The sequence below is a fragment of the Serinus canaria genome, chromosome 2 (assembly GCF_022539315.1).
Source record: "Serinus canaria isolate serCan28SL12 chromosome 2, serCan2020, whole genome shotgun sequence".
NCBI lineage: Eukaryota > Metazoa > Chordata > Aves > Passeriformes > Fringillidae > Serinus > Serinus canaria.
Genome location: NC_066315.1, coordinates 44,797,473 through 44,813,034, shown reverse-complemented (window position 1 = coordinate 44,813,034; position 15,562 = coordinate 44,797,473). Strand labels below are relative to the sequence as shown.

The 15,562-nt window shown below is 44.1% G+C and overlaps 1 protein-coding gene across 1 annotated transcript; it reads right to left on the bottom strand.

Annotated features, from left to right (window-relative positions):
- Nucleotides 1-858: 858 nt before the first annotated feature.
- CCK (cholecystokinin) lies at nucleotides 859-7,134 on the bottom strand. The gene is made up of 3 exons (XM_009086203.4): nucleotides 7,066-7,134; nucleotides 5,307-5,564; nucleotides 859-1,241 (listed from the first exon to the last, which is right to left on the bottom strand). Exons 2-3 carry the CDS (start codon nucleotides 5,560-5,562, stop codon nucleotides 1,105-1,107), a joined length of 393 nt encoding a protein of 130 aa, XP_009084451.1. The 5' UTR covers nucleotides 5,563-5,564; nucleotides 7,066-7,134; the 3' UTR covers nucleotides 859-1,104.
- Nucleotides 7,135-15,562: the final 8,428 nt, after the last annotated feature.

The window sequence follows — 15,562 nt, the reverse complement described above, 5'->3', positions numbered from 1 at the left end:
CTTTACAATTTAGGGCATTCCTCAGATGTGAGATCCAGCTGCTGAAGGAGACCCAGGGGCTGCAGGGAGGTTGGTTACCTGAGGTGGAGGAGGAGCATGCAGGTAAAATACTTTTTTTGCAGCCTGCCCATGGGCAGAAGGGAATGACTGCAGCAATTCCAGGGTGCTGGCTTTGCACAATCTGGGATCACTGCCCAGCTCTGAACATGGGGTCCCCTACCCTGCTCTGAGTCAGGTAAGAGCTGGGCAGAACCTCCCTCCTTCTCTCCACATCGGTGGGCAATGGCCAGCTCAGCCTTTGTGATACTTGGGAGCCACCTCTTCCCTGTGAAGACATTGTGGCTAGACTGCTCCAAGACCTCTCCCTCTCAGGATCACCTGTTCAGGAAGCTGTCTTCACCCCCTCCCAAATGAATGCTTAGCTCACCATACAGCTGGGAATGCTCTGTTTATTCTGTGATTTGCAGCCACCAGAAGAACTTTCACATTGAGTTCACAACATAAAACAAATAAGCCAGGATGATGAAGCATGTTGGTGTCATCCCTCTTTTTCACTGTTTTACCACTGTTGGCTGATCACTGGAAAGATGTGGGCTCAGTGTAAAACTCAGTCCTTTGCAAACAGGGTCACCATGAAAATAGCTAGTCTTTTCTGGCAGTATTTTGCTGCTGTGTTTATATTTAGACAAGTTCCCTAGAGTTCAAAGCTTTTGGGATTGACACAAGATTTCTCTGAAAAAATAGATATTCTGACTATTCAACCCTTGGAATATATTTACAGTGCCAAATAAAGGCATTATGCTATCTCTCTTTTATAGTAAGACACCCAGCAACATGCAGTGACAGGACAAGGAGGGATAAGTGAAATCATTTTAATATAGTATCAATGTATGAGAAACCACAAAAGAAAGAAACTGTTTTCTGGAAAATTCTGCATATGTATATATTGCATTGTATAGTCTTACAGACAAACTTATGTCAAATACATGATTTTAAATACTTTAAAACACTGATTTGAAGAGGACAACAAAGTGATTTATCTTTTTTTGTACAGACATGGGAGTGTGATTTTTTTTTTCCCTCATTGCTATAGTCTGCTGTTCTTCAGGAAGAATACTCGTATTCTTCAGCACTGCGGCGTCCAAAATCCATCCAGCCCATGTAGTCTCTGTCATTTATCCTGTGAGTAGGATCAATGCTCTGTACCCTGTTTCCCATAACTGAGAATCTTCCAGTGGAACCTAAGGAAGAAGTGTTTGGGAGAGCAGAGAGTAAGAGGACACATTTTCCAGGTTCACCCCTGTTCTGGTCTGGCTTGTGCTCATTAGCAGATGTCTGCAATAGTTGAAATGGACCTAACACAGATCATGTAACACCCCTGTCATGTCATTGGGGAAAACATCAATAGAAACCTTATGGTAATGTCCTGGAAGGGGCTTGGATTTCTTCAGTGCAAAATGAACAGATAATTTTCTACCTCCTGCTGCAGGAACATTCTACTCCTGTCTAATAGGAAGGAATATAGATAGATTTTTCCTTTTTTCTTCCTATTTTACTAGAGAAAGAGAATCAGAACTCTTTCTCCATATTCCTATAAAGCCCCACGTTTCCTTTCTCATACTGGGAGAGCTGCTCTACATGCAGAACAGCTCTTTGAGAGCAGGCTCAAGCCTGAGACACTGCAGCCCTGTGTTGCTTAAAAAGACACAAACGTAAGTACAGAAGCTCTTACAGTGCAAATTTGGCAACAAGCAGGGTAGAGTTATGAATCCTGGGTTTTGTGGAAAAGTGGGAATAGTCCTAAAAATGGAGAAAGTTGTGTCTGGAATTTCCAGTTAGAGATACCTATTGATGGAATTATACAGGGTTTTTACTACATCAGGGATTTTTTCACTGCTTATCCAAAGCCTTCATAATTCTTTTCACATCAGGGTTGGATGCTGATTTCTGATCTTGCCTTATCCTTTCTGTATGCCTTGCTTAAGGCATCAAAGAGACACAAACTATTTGCAAGGAGAATTTATGCTTTAAAAAAATGGGCTGCAATCCTCTGTTTTCACAGCATCACATGATGTAACTAAAAAATACAGGGACAGGTAAATTACTTCTCTCTGTACTCCCTGAAAACAGACAAAACTGATATATAACAATAATTAGATGGAGTTAAGCTTTGAGTGAGGAAGGGACAGATTTAATATATTAGTATTCAATGCAGACTGAGGCTTGAGGAATACTTGAATTGATCAAAAAGGAAAAGGAGCCCAAATTAAATCCCATATATCCAAATCTACACAATTGCTTTGCTTTCAGTTTCTCATGTTTTGAAGAAACCTCTATTGACTCTGTGCTTTTATGTTTCAAGGTCTTCCTCATGTAGTGCTTTATAATGAACATGACCCAGTGAAATAAAAAGCAACTGCATTGCTTTGTTAGTGGTTGCAGGGAGTTGAAGGTATACACACACAGAAAGCCATTAAGAGATATTGTAGCTCTCTACAACATCTCTCTGCAACAAAATTACAAAAAAAAATTAATTTTCCCCAGAATAGAATGTTTATCATTAAATGCTCAAGAAGTTCATGCCATTAAATGCCATGAAGTTCACAATCATAATTCAAAAAGTGTAATTAAGGCAATGACAATGGCTCCTTAGCACAATAACCAGGCAGGTCTGAGGCAGAGCAGAACCATCACTCAGATCTTGGTGCTTAAGAGACTTCTGAGCCTGCCACGACCTGAGGGCTGTAAAGGCTCCCCTGGTGCCACTACTGTCTGGCCAGTCAAGGGCTCCTTAGAGGACATTAAATGTGCCTGTCACTGGCTTGAGAGCTACATCTCTTCTACACAGTACCAGATTCAAGCTGAAAGCCTGCAGATGAACATAATTGAAAGCCTGGGTCACAAATTTCCTAACAGCACCTTAATTACCTCTCCTCAGCCCACTAGAGATGTCATGTGGGTATTGCAGAATCGGTGTATGACAAACATACTCAAAGTTGTAGCAGTTCAGCTACAGGGCTGCCATCAATCCCTAAGCCCTTGAGAGAACTGAGCTCTATCACTGTTTTAACTAGAAACACTTTACAAAACCAACCCTTCTATTAATCATGAGGGCAAATGTCACTACTGGTGACTGCTAACACTAATAAAAGACCTGACTTTCTCTGGAATTTTCTAGTGATTATTATGGTTTAGACAGGTGACTAATACAGTAGATGTGAGTATTCTGCAGAGATTTCTGCAGTACTGCCCAGAGTTTTCACATTAAATGAGAATATAATGTTTTGATAGGAACACTGTATGTACGTTAGAAATTAAGTAAATACTGTGTTCCCTGTGAATTTTCTCTCTTGTAATGAGCAACTACATCTACAAAGTAGAGTCCAACTAGTCTAGTCACATCTCAAGAATCTCATCATCTGCTTACAGACTCTTTTTAGAATTAATTATATATGCCAATAACACATGTGCAGGAAGTTGTCCCTCATAATAATATTTGCAGAAAAAACATCTTAAATTCCAAGGGGTTGGGTTTTTTTGCTTTATCTGGTTAATCTATGTGGAAGTGTCAGCCACATATTTAAGAGAATATAATGGATACATAAACTAGAATGAGGAGCTCAGTTTCCATGTGGGTGGGCAACAATGACTGTGCTGGGGAAAGGTAATGAAGATTCTGCTTTGCAGACTGCTGCAGTAACATTCTTATTCAATAACAACCTTAAGTGTAGCACTGAATTGTGGAATTTCATACCTGAATTGTCTCTCCACTAAATTGCATGAACAGCCAGAAGTTGTTCCTTAATGGATATCGTGCCTATTGCTGACATGAGATGAAATCTTTTAGGCACTATTGGAAGTGATTCATTTTTCTGTTATTTCTAATTTGGCTGTGTTCTGAGCACACAGAGGTGTGTGTATGGTAGCATATGCAAGGCACAAAACCAGATGTGGCATCTCTTAATTGCAGACCCCCATCACAGATAAGCATAGGGCTTTGCCTAGCACAGAGGTCAGCAGGGAAGCTGTCAAGAGGGGAGGGTTAAATGATCTGCATTATGTGGAGAAAGCTCTTACTTATATAAAGTGAACTTTATCCTAAGCACCATCTGGGGCTGGGTGTGAATTAATTTCTCAATGTCTGTATGTCCAGGTAATCCTAATCCTAATTACTGGCTTCTCTTGAAACCTTCTTCCCTTCTTAGATGTCTTTTCTGTGTAGAACAGGGCAAAGGCTGCAGTGAAGCTTTCATGAGTAAACAAAATTTCTCTAGTGGCTCTCGCTGAGGTTGGCAGCCAAAAGGCCATAGCAATTAGGCTGCCCATGGTGTTACTCTATTGAGACACCAAGCAGTACAGAGATGAGACAGCTCAGAAGGAAAAATGTTTTCTTGGGGAAATTTCAGTGGTCAATGATTTTGAGCCATCATTTTTACTGGCAGCACCAATGGCATGCTTTTCTGCCTATGTAAAATACATTCTGTAAGGTGTCAACAGGGATAGCGTTACTCTTATGTAATACAATTGTTTGCTCAAGTGACTAATAAATCTCATTATAAGAATGCTCTGTAATCCCACTGCTCTACTGATTCCTCAAGTCCTTGTTACACAGTGCCATGGAGGTTTTAGATAACTGCAAGGTTGTGTTCCCAGGCTGCCCGAGACCAAAAAACCCACCAGGAATCAATCTGTGTGGAAGCAAATATGCTTTTACTTATCATTGGTTTTAATTATTGCACTAATAAATGTGAATTCTGTGTTTTGAAAGCTTCCATGCTATCGTAATTTACTCTGGGAACAAATATATGAAAAATCCAATACTAAGAATATTTCCTTGGTACAGGAATTTCTGACGGAGGTGAGGCTAGCCATTTGGTCTGCATTTATCCTCAGAAAAGTCTTCCTGCTCTTCTAACTTTAAAAGATGGATGGAGGGAGGATTTTAACTAAATTGGAAGACTTCAAGGAAAACATAATTGTTTTATCTGAGATACAACATATTGAAAAGAGCACCAAAATAATAAGGCAATGAAAATAGTTCAAAATAAAAGCTGAACTAAGAGGTTGGTGACATTTTCTCCAGTTATCTTTATATGAATCTCAGTCAGAGGGTGCTACAACTAAACCCTTTTTTGGCAGGGGTTTGGGAGAGAGCATATGGAATGCTGTCTACTTGAGGGACGAGCAGGCAAAATCTAAACCCTATCTTCTCTAGGAATTCACATTAGATGATGACAGGGTTATCTCAACTCCCAGGAACCCCTGCAGGAAATGCCAGTGGCACAGAAGCAGGCTGTAAGCAGTACCTTTTCTGGCTTGCTGGAGATACTTGGCCAGCAAGGCGCCGATGTTGGCTCTTTGGTCACCGCTGACATCCAGCCGCTGCAGGGATTTCAGGGGCCCGGCGGAGGACGGAGCGCGGGAGTGCCGCTGATGTTCTGTCAGGCTCTGCTCCAGCTCGGCAGGCACAGCATTCCCACCGTGCGAGCCCAGAGGGTGCTGTCCGAGGGAGCTCACCGAGAGCACGGCGAGGAGCACGCAGATGCATAGCCCGCTGGACATTGCTGGGGAGAAAAGGGACGGGGGCTGTAGCATGACCAGATTTAGTACATTTTGTGCAGTCCCTAACCCCATCTTCCATTGGGGATGCTGGATTCTGTGCAAACCGGGCACGTGTTGGGTTTTTTTAAATGTAGGTAACTGCAGGACCTCTCTTAAGTTGGAAAACATGGATGTGAATAGCTAAATATCCTTGCTAAAGAGGAAGGTACAGGTAATTAATTTTGTTTCCTCCAGCCTAGTATGTGCTGTATCTCCCTGATCGACTCAATTCTTATTTGCTTTTCTTTCTTTGGAAGCTGTATTTCATAAAAACTTGAGGGGCTTGAATCCATCTCTGTGAAAAAACTCGTGATTCAAACATTTCAGTATTTTGTCATTGCATTAAAACCCTGCTGTTATTGCAGATAAGCAGTTTTGACAAGTTCTATGAAGAGCCTTTATTCTACCAACCTTCACTGATTTGAACTTCAGTGTTCAAGAGGTTTAATCTCATCGTGCACTAAAAGAAAAAAACCAAAATCTTGATGCAGTGAAAGAAAACCCAAAATCTAATTCTTCCCTTCTAATACTCCTGCCCCAAAACATTTGATCTAATAGCTGGAGTAATAAAAGCTGTATAGTTAAATCTGTAAGAAATAAAGTTCAACTTAGTAATCTTGTTCTTATTAAAGAGCAAATTTAGATTTCTACTGCTTCCTTACATGTGTACTAAGCAAAACAATGTTGGTTTACTAAATTGTTTTATCACGTGAAAGCTGAAATGCTATTTTTTCCTGGAAACAGAGAAATTACTCTCAATTCTTAGAAGAAACAAACTATCTAGTACTTAATGCTATAGGGGTAATTTTCACTTATAAATACACATGGATTTTCTAAGTTATGGGAGATTTTTCGAGCTGCTTCAGTTCTTTAACAGTACACAACACAAACCTTTAAATTTTAAAAGGGGATAAAATTAAGTTTATTTACACAACAAACACACTAGATCAAAACAATTCACAGTATATAAAACATGGGGGTTTTAAATATTCTCAGGAGATGAGTGAAGAAAGTTGAAATGTCAAAATGTCACTCCAGCGTGGTTATTAGTGATGTACCCATCTAGGTTTGGGTACAGAGACCAATGGTGCATTGCACCTTTCAGTTGTCCTGAGCCCTGTATTTTTTTCACACATACACGTAAAAAAAAAAATATATATATATAAAATATATCACACACACACACATATATAAGCATTAATGTTCTTTCTGTGGTCTCCAAATCCCACATCTCACCGCTGCTGGCCGGTTCCCTTCCCAGCTGCCCAGCGGTGGAAAGCCCTGCTCGCCGTTCCACGCTGCCCGCGCTCGCCGGGAGCGGCCAGAATTCTTCCCCGCCGGGAAGCGTTTCCTCCGGCAGAGCGGGATGCCCTCCGAGCCGCGGCACAGGTGAGCGACAGGCATCCCCATTCCCTCTGCCTCCCCGCCCTCAGCAGCGGTGCCGTCAGAAGAGGCGCTCCCTACCTTTCCGCTGCGCTTTTCCAAGGTCCCACTCGAGTTGGGAGCAGTGAGTCCCGAGTGTGCCAAAGCAGACAAGTCGGGGGAGACTCAGCCTCGGCCCCTTAAATAGCGGCGGGCACCGAGGCGGTGTTTACACACTTCTGACGCAGCCGGGGCCCCCGCCCGCTCAGCCCCCCGCCGCCGCCTCTCCCCGCCCCGGGCACCGGCACCGGGGCTGTGTGCGCTCCGCGGGGGTAGCGGGGCTCCTTCCCCGCCTCCTTCCCCGCCGCCGGCCGGCGCCGCGGTGCGGCTGGGTGCGGAGGAGTGCGGAGGAGTGCGGGCTCCGCGGGGCTGCTCTGCCCCACGGGCCGGCCCCCGACGGCCGCTCTCGGCTCTCCCCGCAGGGAAGCGCCCGGCTGGGCACGAAGGAGCTGGAAACCCCGGCTGACTTCCAGATGGACAATTAAAATGCTCCTGACGGGGGTATGCCCACACGTCCTCCCCGGCCGGAGGCTCCAGGTGCGGCTCATGCCCTCAGCACCGGCAGCTCCGGCAGTCGGGAGTCGCCCGCAGGCGGGAGGGCTCGCCCTGGCCGCGCTTACCGGCGGTGGCAGGTGCGGGGTCTGCGGCTTTGGGCTCCCTTCTCTGAGGCCTCCGGGGTCACAAATACCTCCATCCTCCCCTTCCTCTCCTAAACATCTGCTCGGGAAGACGGGACACTCTTTTATTTAAAAAGCAAAGCAAAGCATAAAGCCATGAACGATCCCCGCAGCAAGCCGTGGATGGAGATGCCTTCGGCGTGGGTTCCCCCTCACTGACCACAGAACTACTAGAGTCTCCCCCGGCCACTGCAGGGACCACTGTCCCTTCCCGCGCCCTCGGCCGGGCCGGTGCTACCCTCAGGCCATGCTCGCCAGGTGTCCGCAGCAGCCTCGGACACTGTCCCGCCCTCCCGCCTCCTGCTTTTGGGGGGATGAAGGAAGTGCCCTCAAGCTCGGGCTGCCCGGGCTGCCAAGCCGAGGCCGCAGAGGGAAGGGCAAGGCCGGTGGGACAGCCGTGGGCTACCCCCGAAACTCTCCGCAGCTCAACCCGCGGGAGCAGTCGCTCCTCGGACCCAGCGCTGGGCTCAGGCGTCATGGTGCCGAATATGTGCCTTAAAGTTTACAGTGTGGAGGCAAGCGAGTGGGCGGGTTGCTTTGCCCTCTCCAGGAAGGGAGCGGGGAGGCCCCGAGACACCGAGGCTCCCCGGGGAGCCGCCTGTGCTGCGCGGACCATGCGGGGGTGCGGAGCGCCGGCCGGCCGTGCCCAAGCGGCAGCTGAGAGGGCTCCAGCCCGCCCAGGCAGGGCACGGGGGGCGTGTTCGCTGTCAACCTCCTAACCCAGGGCTCCTGGCGGGGGGAAACTGCGCTGCTCCCCGTGCTCCCGCAGCGCCGGTCCCGCCGCACATCGCCCCGCGCAGCCCCGCGCCCTTCCCGCCGCGGCCCGCAGAGGGCGCCGCGGCCCCGCGCACCCCGGGCAAATCCAGCGCACGAGGGATGCACGGAGATACACGGAAAAGCCACGCGATCCCGCAGCAGGACGGTGCCACGTGGCGTGCTACAGGGGAAAAGCCAACCTGCGGCCACCTCCTCAGCGCGGGGAGCCCTGGCTGCCGATGCCCAGCCGCGCCCGAGCTGAGGCGCCGTGATGATGGAGCGGGACGGGTGGGAGAGGGATGCCGTGGCTCCCGTGTCCCGTCACCCTGGCGGTGCGAGGCTCGAAGGTGGCGGGAATGGCGATGGACCAGATGTCTCACCGCCTCCCAGCTGCTGACAGGGTGCTGCCGAGCGGGATACGGCACCTGAGCTGCGGGCTGCCTTTTATCTCCCGCATCGGCGCTGGCATCGGGCAGAGTCGCTATCCGAAGTGCTTAGAAAAAAGCAAAATCAAAACCTCCTTTGAAAAGGGAAAAGTTAGTTGAAGCAGATTGCCCTAGAACTATTTCAGCAGTACCTGTCCAATGGCTCTGTCTGTCTCTGGAAAAAAACCCTTGGTAATATTCCAGATAATTCAATTTCACTACTTTGGCTCAGTGGGAAAAATACTCACTGCTATTAGACAATTAAATAGTCTACTCTGAATTGAGCTGTAGGTGTCTGGGAAGAGTATCACAGTCTTTCTGGGAAGGTACAATAACAATTCTGGTAGAGTCACATCAAGCCCCTGTGAAACCTACTGTAGATAATGAGCTCCCAAGGGACCAGCTCAAAGCTTAACAGAAGAGAAAGAGAGAGCGCCTGCTAATACGTGCTCATGAATAATTCACATCAGACAGATATAAATGCAGGCATTTAAGTCTGACATATTAGCCTGGTTGAACAAATACACACTACATTTACGTTGAGCTGATCTGGAGTATCAGTTCACTGAGAAATATATCTGGGATTGGACAAATGGAGCTAGAGGGAGTGTGTATGTGTGTGCATATGTGTGACAACAAAACTCCCTAGCTGTGCTCATGAACAGACAGAAAGGCAGTGCCATATGAAATGGAATAAAGGAAACAGGAATAATGTCAGGTTATTAAAGTCAGCACTGCTGCACAATCTATAGCCTGGTTAATTGACTTTTGAACACTGAATTTTCCTGATTGAATTCCTTAATACCTGTATGTACAGTCCTTGGTGATTATTTTCTGATTTATTTTTTCTTCTGTGAAAATCTGAAGTTGTAGGAAAGTTTCAGGCCTTGGTAAATATATGCTAATTAATGACATTTTAGAATTGTTTTGAGCAGAGACAGAAGACCAGAAAGCCTGTTTGGCATGAGCAAATATGACAGGAGGACCCCGAGGTGAGCTGTCTGCAGAAACTCAGACTATGTATTACTTTACTTATTGATGTGCTACAAAAGATAGGAATTGGGATTTAATTTGCAGTGACCTCTAGGTTCCAGGTCCAGTGTTTTTGTCAGGTGCTGGGCCTAGGTGTGCACCATGGATTGGAGAGTGTCAGCCACAGGAGGGCCTTGTGCCAAAACCACGGGTGGGGTGAGACAGAGGCTGCCCTCTGCCCAAGGCTTCAGCCAGGAAGGAAAGTGCTTTGACTGCACCACAGCTTGAGTGATATTGCAAGAATCCAAGTATATATGCAAAACAAATTTAAACCTAAAGTGAGCCCTGCAATGCAGTAAATGCTAATATAGATACATCCCTGAGGAGGAAGCTGAAAGATGCCATAGTTTAGATACTGCAGGCTTTTAAAGATTTGTCTTCTGGCAGGAGTCTTGTTAAAGGATTTGAGTTTCTCTAACCTTTCCCCCTGACAATCAAGACACTCTATCCTCAATTGCTTTCTCTATTTATCTGCCAAAGGTTTTCTCCTGTTTAGCTGAGGTGGCAGAAGTGTGTATGGTTAAGCATGCATTTTGTGCTGTGCCAGCACAAAGCTGGGCATTTTGGAGCAAGAAGGCAGCATGAGAACAGAGGGATGGAGAGATTTCCTTATGTCTGTCCTGTAATGGGGATGGCAGGCACCAACAGTTATGGCAGAAGCCATGGTGCTCATGTCCCTGTCCCTCTGCTGAGAGCTGGAGCAGAGCCTGCCTGTGAGTGTGGGAGTGGGAACAAACTTGGAGATGCAGCCTTGGAGATATCCTCTGGCACCAGGGGGCTCCATGTCCAGGTGCATGACATGAAATACATTCTTTTGTTTCTAAGTATTACATTTTTTTCTGATTATCACTGTGCAGAGGGTTTTTTTACTTCCTTTTACATCTGGACCCTGACACCTATAGGTAATATTCTGTGCTATGTTCAGTCAAATTATTGTTTGGGGTTTTTTATTGTTGTTTTGTTTTGTTTTGTTATTTTTTAATGTGAAGATGATGGAGTGTCACTCTGGAGGATTACAATGAAGTAGGAATGATTGGCAGAGGATAGCAGGGAAGGGAATGAGATGGTTTTCTGGAATTAAAAGGCAAGTTAGAGAACAGATTATTAGGACCAACTGCATGAATTTTAGATGTAAAATAGAGAAGAGATTTTAATACAGCACATTGTTCTGCTGTTTTTTGGGTGTTGGTTCAGACATTAAACTTTTGGTATTTTGTTTTTTCAAATGTTTTTAATTTTAATTCAGTAATTTCTATGTAAATGCTTTCATGGTAGTCTCTTTTCTCCTACTTGAGAGGAATCTAAACTCTGCTTAGAGCCAACCCAAAAACTAAGTGAGAAGTTTTGTTTTTGGGCGAGTGACCAGCAGTAAGGGATCTGGGTCCTCTGCCTGAAGAGTTCTGACCTCCTTCCTCAGAGCAGTGTCTCAAACTAATATAATAGTCCCTGACTAATATACCTAAAGAAGGGTCCCAGAGAAGCAGAACAGCAGAGCTGGTGCTGAGGATGTTTGAACACTCAAAGACTGCTCTGCAATGGAAACAATATAGGAATAATCATGGTAAAAGTAGGAATAATCATGGTAAAAGTAGGAATAATCATGGTAAAAGAAACTGGCTTGAGTTGGAAGGGGGCTCGAAGACCATCTTGTTCCAACCCCTCTGCCATAGGAAAGGACACCTCCCACTAGACCAGGCTGATCAGAACCCCTCAGCCTGGCCTTGAACACCTTCAGGAGTGGGGCAGCCACAGCTTCTCTGGGCAGTCTGTGCCAGTGCCTCACCAGCCTCACAGTAAAATCTGTTTCAAAAGTGTACTCCTGGTGTGAACTGTGTGCACTAATGCAAATTCACGGATTTTAATTAGAATAACCCACTATCCTGCAGCTGTGTGAAGAAGGAGAATAAGAGGAAAAATCCCTTTTCCAAGGAGAAGGGTTAGATTTTTAGAAAATCAGATTTTAACCTGTATCCCATGAAATTCAGGCAGTTGGTATGCAAGCTTCCTATAGATCAACTGGAAAAGTTACTTGTGTGATGTCTTCAAATTTTGTTCCCTGTAGTTTCCAGAAGATACAGCAAAGTGGAATAGAAAAAACATAGTCACTTTCTATGAGACCCCCCAATCCCAAATCACTTGTTTTCTTATATGTTTTTTGTGTGTTTGTTTATTTTCCTCTCTGAAAAACCTAACTGATTTTCTTGGGACCTTGCTATATGTATCTTCCAAACTGACCACAGTTCAGGGGCTTTTGTGAAAGTTGAAAACTGGAAATGAAAATCAATGTGCTAGATAAAAATAGCAAAGACATGTGAAGTGACTGTTGCTGGCAAATTCTGTGCTTTCAGCAGTACTTTAATGGTTATGTTGGAGCTTCTCTTGCTTGATGTTACCTCAGATAAATGTCATGCATCTCAAGAGAGTCTTTGCCCTTCTTCAGAGAAGTTTCTAACAGACCTTGGGTCCTCTGCCATTCAGACTTGAAGTACCTGCTTCATCAGATGAGTTTTTTTGAGCAAGAAGCTGTGATAGTGCTATTGTCTATGAAACTAAAATACATATTCACAGGCATTAGAATGGCATTGTTTATGGTTTAGACAATTATACTTTTTATTTCATAATTAATATTTCCTTTTATGATTGTGTAGGAGAAGCCAGTCCAGCACACTTCAATATACATATTAGTTAATTTATTATAAAAATAGACTACTACAGAAAGGAAATACATTGTGCCTTTTGTACCTTCCAAAATACTTTGTGCTTTTCACATGTGCTCTCCACCTCTCTGCCTGGACCAGGACAAAATTGTCTTTTCCACTATGTGGAATTAACAGAATGCTGTAGGGAATACTGCTCCCCACTACTGTCCTTGGAAACAGAAATATTTCACTAATCAAGTTTGTCAAACAATTAAAAACCTAAAAAAGAAAGTTCTATAAATATCAAGTACAATGTTTTAGCATTTTATCTTCCAAACATTTGCATGCTTTCATAAATGCTAAAACTGGAATCAGGATGCAAGAATAGCAGAGTAATTTGACACTGGACAGACTGGACAGCCAATAAGGGCTTTTTGGTGTCCTTCAGAGGAGACAGTGTTTCTGTTTAATGTGCAAGTAGATAGGACAGCTAGAGTCTTGTTATTTCACTTCTGTTGTTAAATTATGCTTCATAATATGGAAGAAAATTTAATTAACCTGGATGCAAAATATGAATTGTTATTCTGACAATTCCTATTTAAATAGAAGGGCCAGAAATGTCCATGGAAAGCGTAAGTGCTACGCAGTTGTTTAGATTGGCTAGAGGAGAATAAAAAAATAACAGTGTTCTTTGGACACCAAATCTGATTGCCTTGCAGTGAGCTGAAGAAAGGAATTTGCTTTAAGAGTGGTGTAAAAAAGATACTTAGAAGTCCTAGAAATTGCTCACTGGATGAACCCAATGTTCCCCACTTTTGACAAGGCTGCTCTAACACTGATTGCCCGGCAATATCTCTTTCACGTAGTGAGGGGGGATGATGTGTCATGTGCCATGTCCAACATGTACTTATTTGTGCCCTGGTATTACCCTGGCACATTCCCTGGTATGTTCAGAAACACCTACCTCTGTGACCACCATATTGTAGTCATCACCTCCAGGAGGTCAAATTGTTTCAACCTGTCCAACATCTTCAAACTCAGAGGAAAAGGAAACAGTTAACTCCGAGCTCTTTACGAATCTCCCTCCGGTCCCTTAGTGAGTGAGCCTTCCCTGAAAAAAGCAGAGAAACACTTCTAAACTGAGATTATTTTTTTTCCTGAATTACTAGGTATATAAATGTATTTTGAAAGCCCTAGGGATTAAGAACACATATTGACCTATACCTTGATGATCTTAAAGGTCTTTTTTAACCTTAACGATCCTATGAATCTACAACAGACAAGAATTATCACCCAGACGGAACAACTAAAGCTAAGGGGAATGATCTTTGGAAGCAGACAAGCCTTGATGTACACTGCTTGATGTACAGCCTGCTGGAGCTGAACTGAGCTAAGGGACTCAGGCACCTGCTCCAATTTGTGCTTAAGAGGAGCAGACTGGGTGTCCCCTAGTGTAGGCATCAGGCCTTTGTCCTGATCTGATTGACAGTGGTGGTTGCCCACATGAGGACACAGTTCTTTGGGAGATAATGCCAGTGGGAGGACAGCAGTGCAGACGCTTTTTAACCATCAGTCTCATAAGAGCTGTACACATCATCCTCTTGTTCTGGCAGTACAACAGAGTATCCACAGTTTGGATGCACGTAGGCTCTGTTAAGTGGTTGTTGGCTACTTGGTCAGGATAACCCATACCTGAAATGCTCATCCATGCTGGCGTAGTGCTGGATCTGATGATGCTCTTCTTGGACATGCCACAGACTGGCATTGTTGGGCTGGCATTGTGTGACATCCTCATAAAAGAGTTCAGGTCATGAACAACGTGGTTTCAGATCCCTGTTCCCAGGAAAGTTGTGTCAAATCTCTTCAGGCTTGGTGAGGGGCAAAGATTTCAAGTGGGTTACCAGTCTATCAGAAAACAGTCTGTCGTCTCCAGCCATAAATAATACGATGATAAGCTGTTTGATCAAAACATTTTGAAGTGGAATCGGTCACCACATCCTAGGACACTACTGAACAAAAAGCCCACAATTCACTTTAATGAATGTCTAATGCTTCAGATAACATGCTTTTAACATAATAGAGAGATAAGGTCAGGTTGGTTTGTTGGTTTTGTCTAAAAAAACCCCCTCACTCCTATGAGTTTGAGTCACTATCCGGAATTATTTCAAAGACAATTCTTTAATCTTTAAAAAATGCTACTAATATAATTGCTAGAACTGCACAATAAAATTGAAATGTAGATCTTCATGTATTTATATTTTGTATTTGTTAGCAGGAATAATTCCTGCATACTTATCTGGTGAATTTTTATTCACCTGTTTATATTTTCATTGCTAACCAAAATAAAGACCCAAGAACTCTTCATAAGATTAACAGAAATTAAATTGATCATGTTTTGTGACAATCATGGTTTTGCTAGAAAGACTAAATTTAATTTGGTTTTTTTTGATACAAATTGATTATGTATGATTTACCTTTATTTTCATTATTTTTATATTGCTTTCCTTGACTGTGATATTCAGCAGTGAACAGTGTTTCTGTCCAAGCCCCCAAACATGGTTCAGACATATTGCAGTTCTTCAGTGATGCTACAGTTCAGGGGAGTTCAGGTGAGTATACTTCTCTTATCTCTGTGAAATATCTCCACAAGAGATTTCCACTAGGAGAGGAAAAAGAGACTGGGAAAAGTCTGAGTGCTGTTCCTTGATGGAGTTGATGACCAGAGCAGCATGACTGATGTCTTCTGCACCTCCTGCCTTGTCAGGATAGCAGCAACCACAGATCCTTCCAGACTGTGCTCTGGAGTGTGGAGTAGCCGGATTTCATGCTACACTCTTTTTTTGCTATTTCTGACATAATTTGTGTACAAGATTTGACCATATTTTGAGTAAGGGACAAATCCTGCTCCTTTAGAACACTGGCAAATTGCAATAGTTCATTAAGGCTAAGTGATGTGTGTGTAAATATATATATATGTGTGTGTGTGTGTGTTAAGTCAGGAAGGCAATAA

Bases quoted from the DNA above. Each gene is read 5' to 3' on its own strand.
- CCK (XM_009086203.4), bottom strand. From the start codon at position 5,562: ATGTCCAGCGGGCTATGCATCTGCGTGCTCCTCGCCGTGCTCTCGGTG. The intron at 1,242-5,306 runs GTACTGCTTACA...CTTCTTCCTTAG, and splicing joins TCTCCAGCAAGCCAGAAAAG to GTTCCACTGGAAGATTCTCA.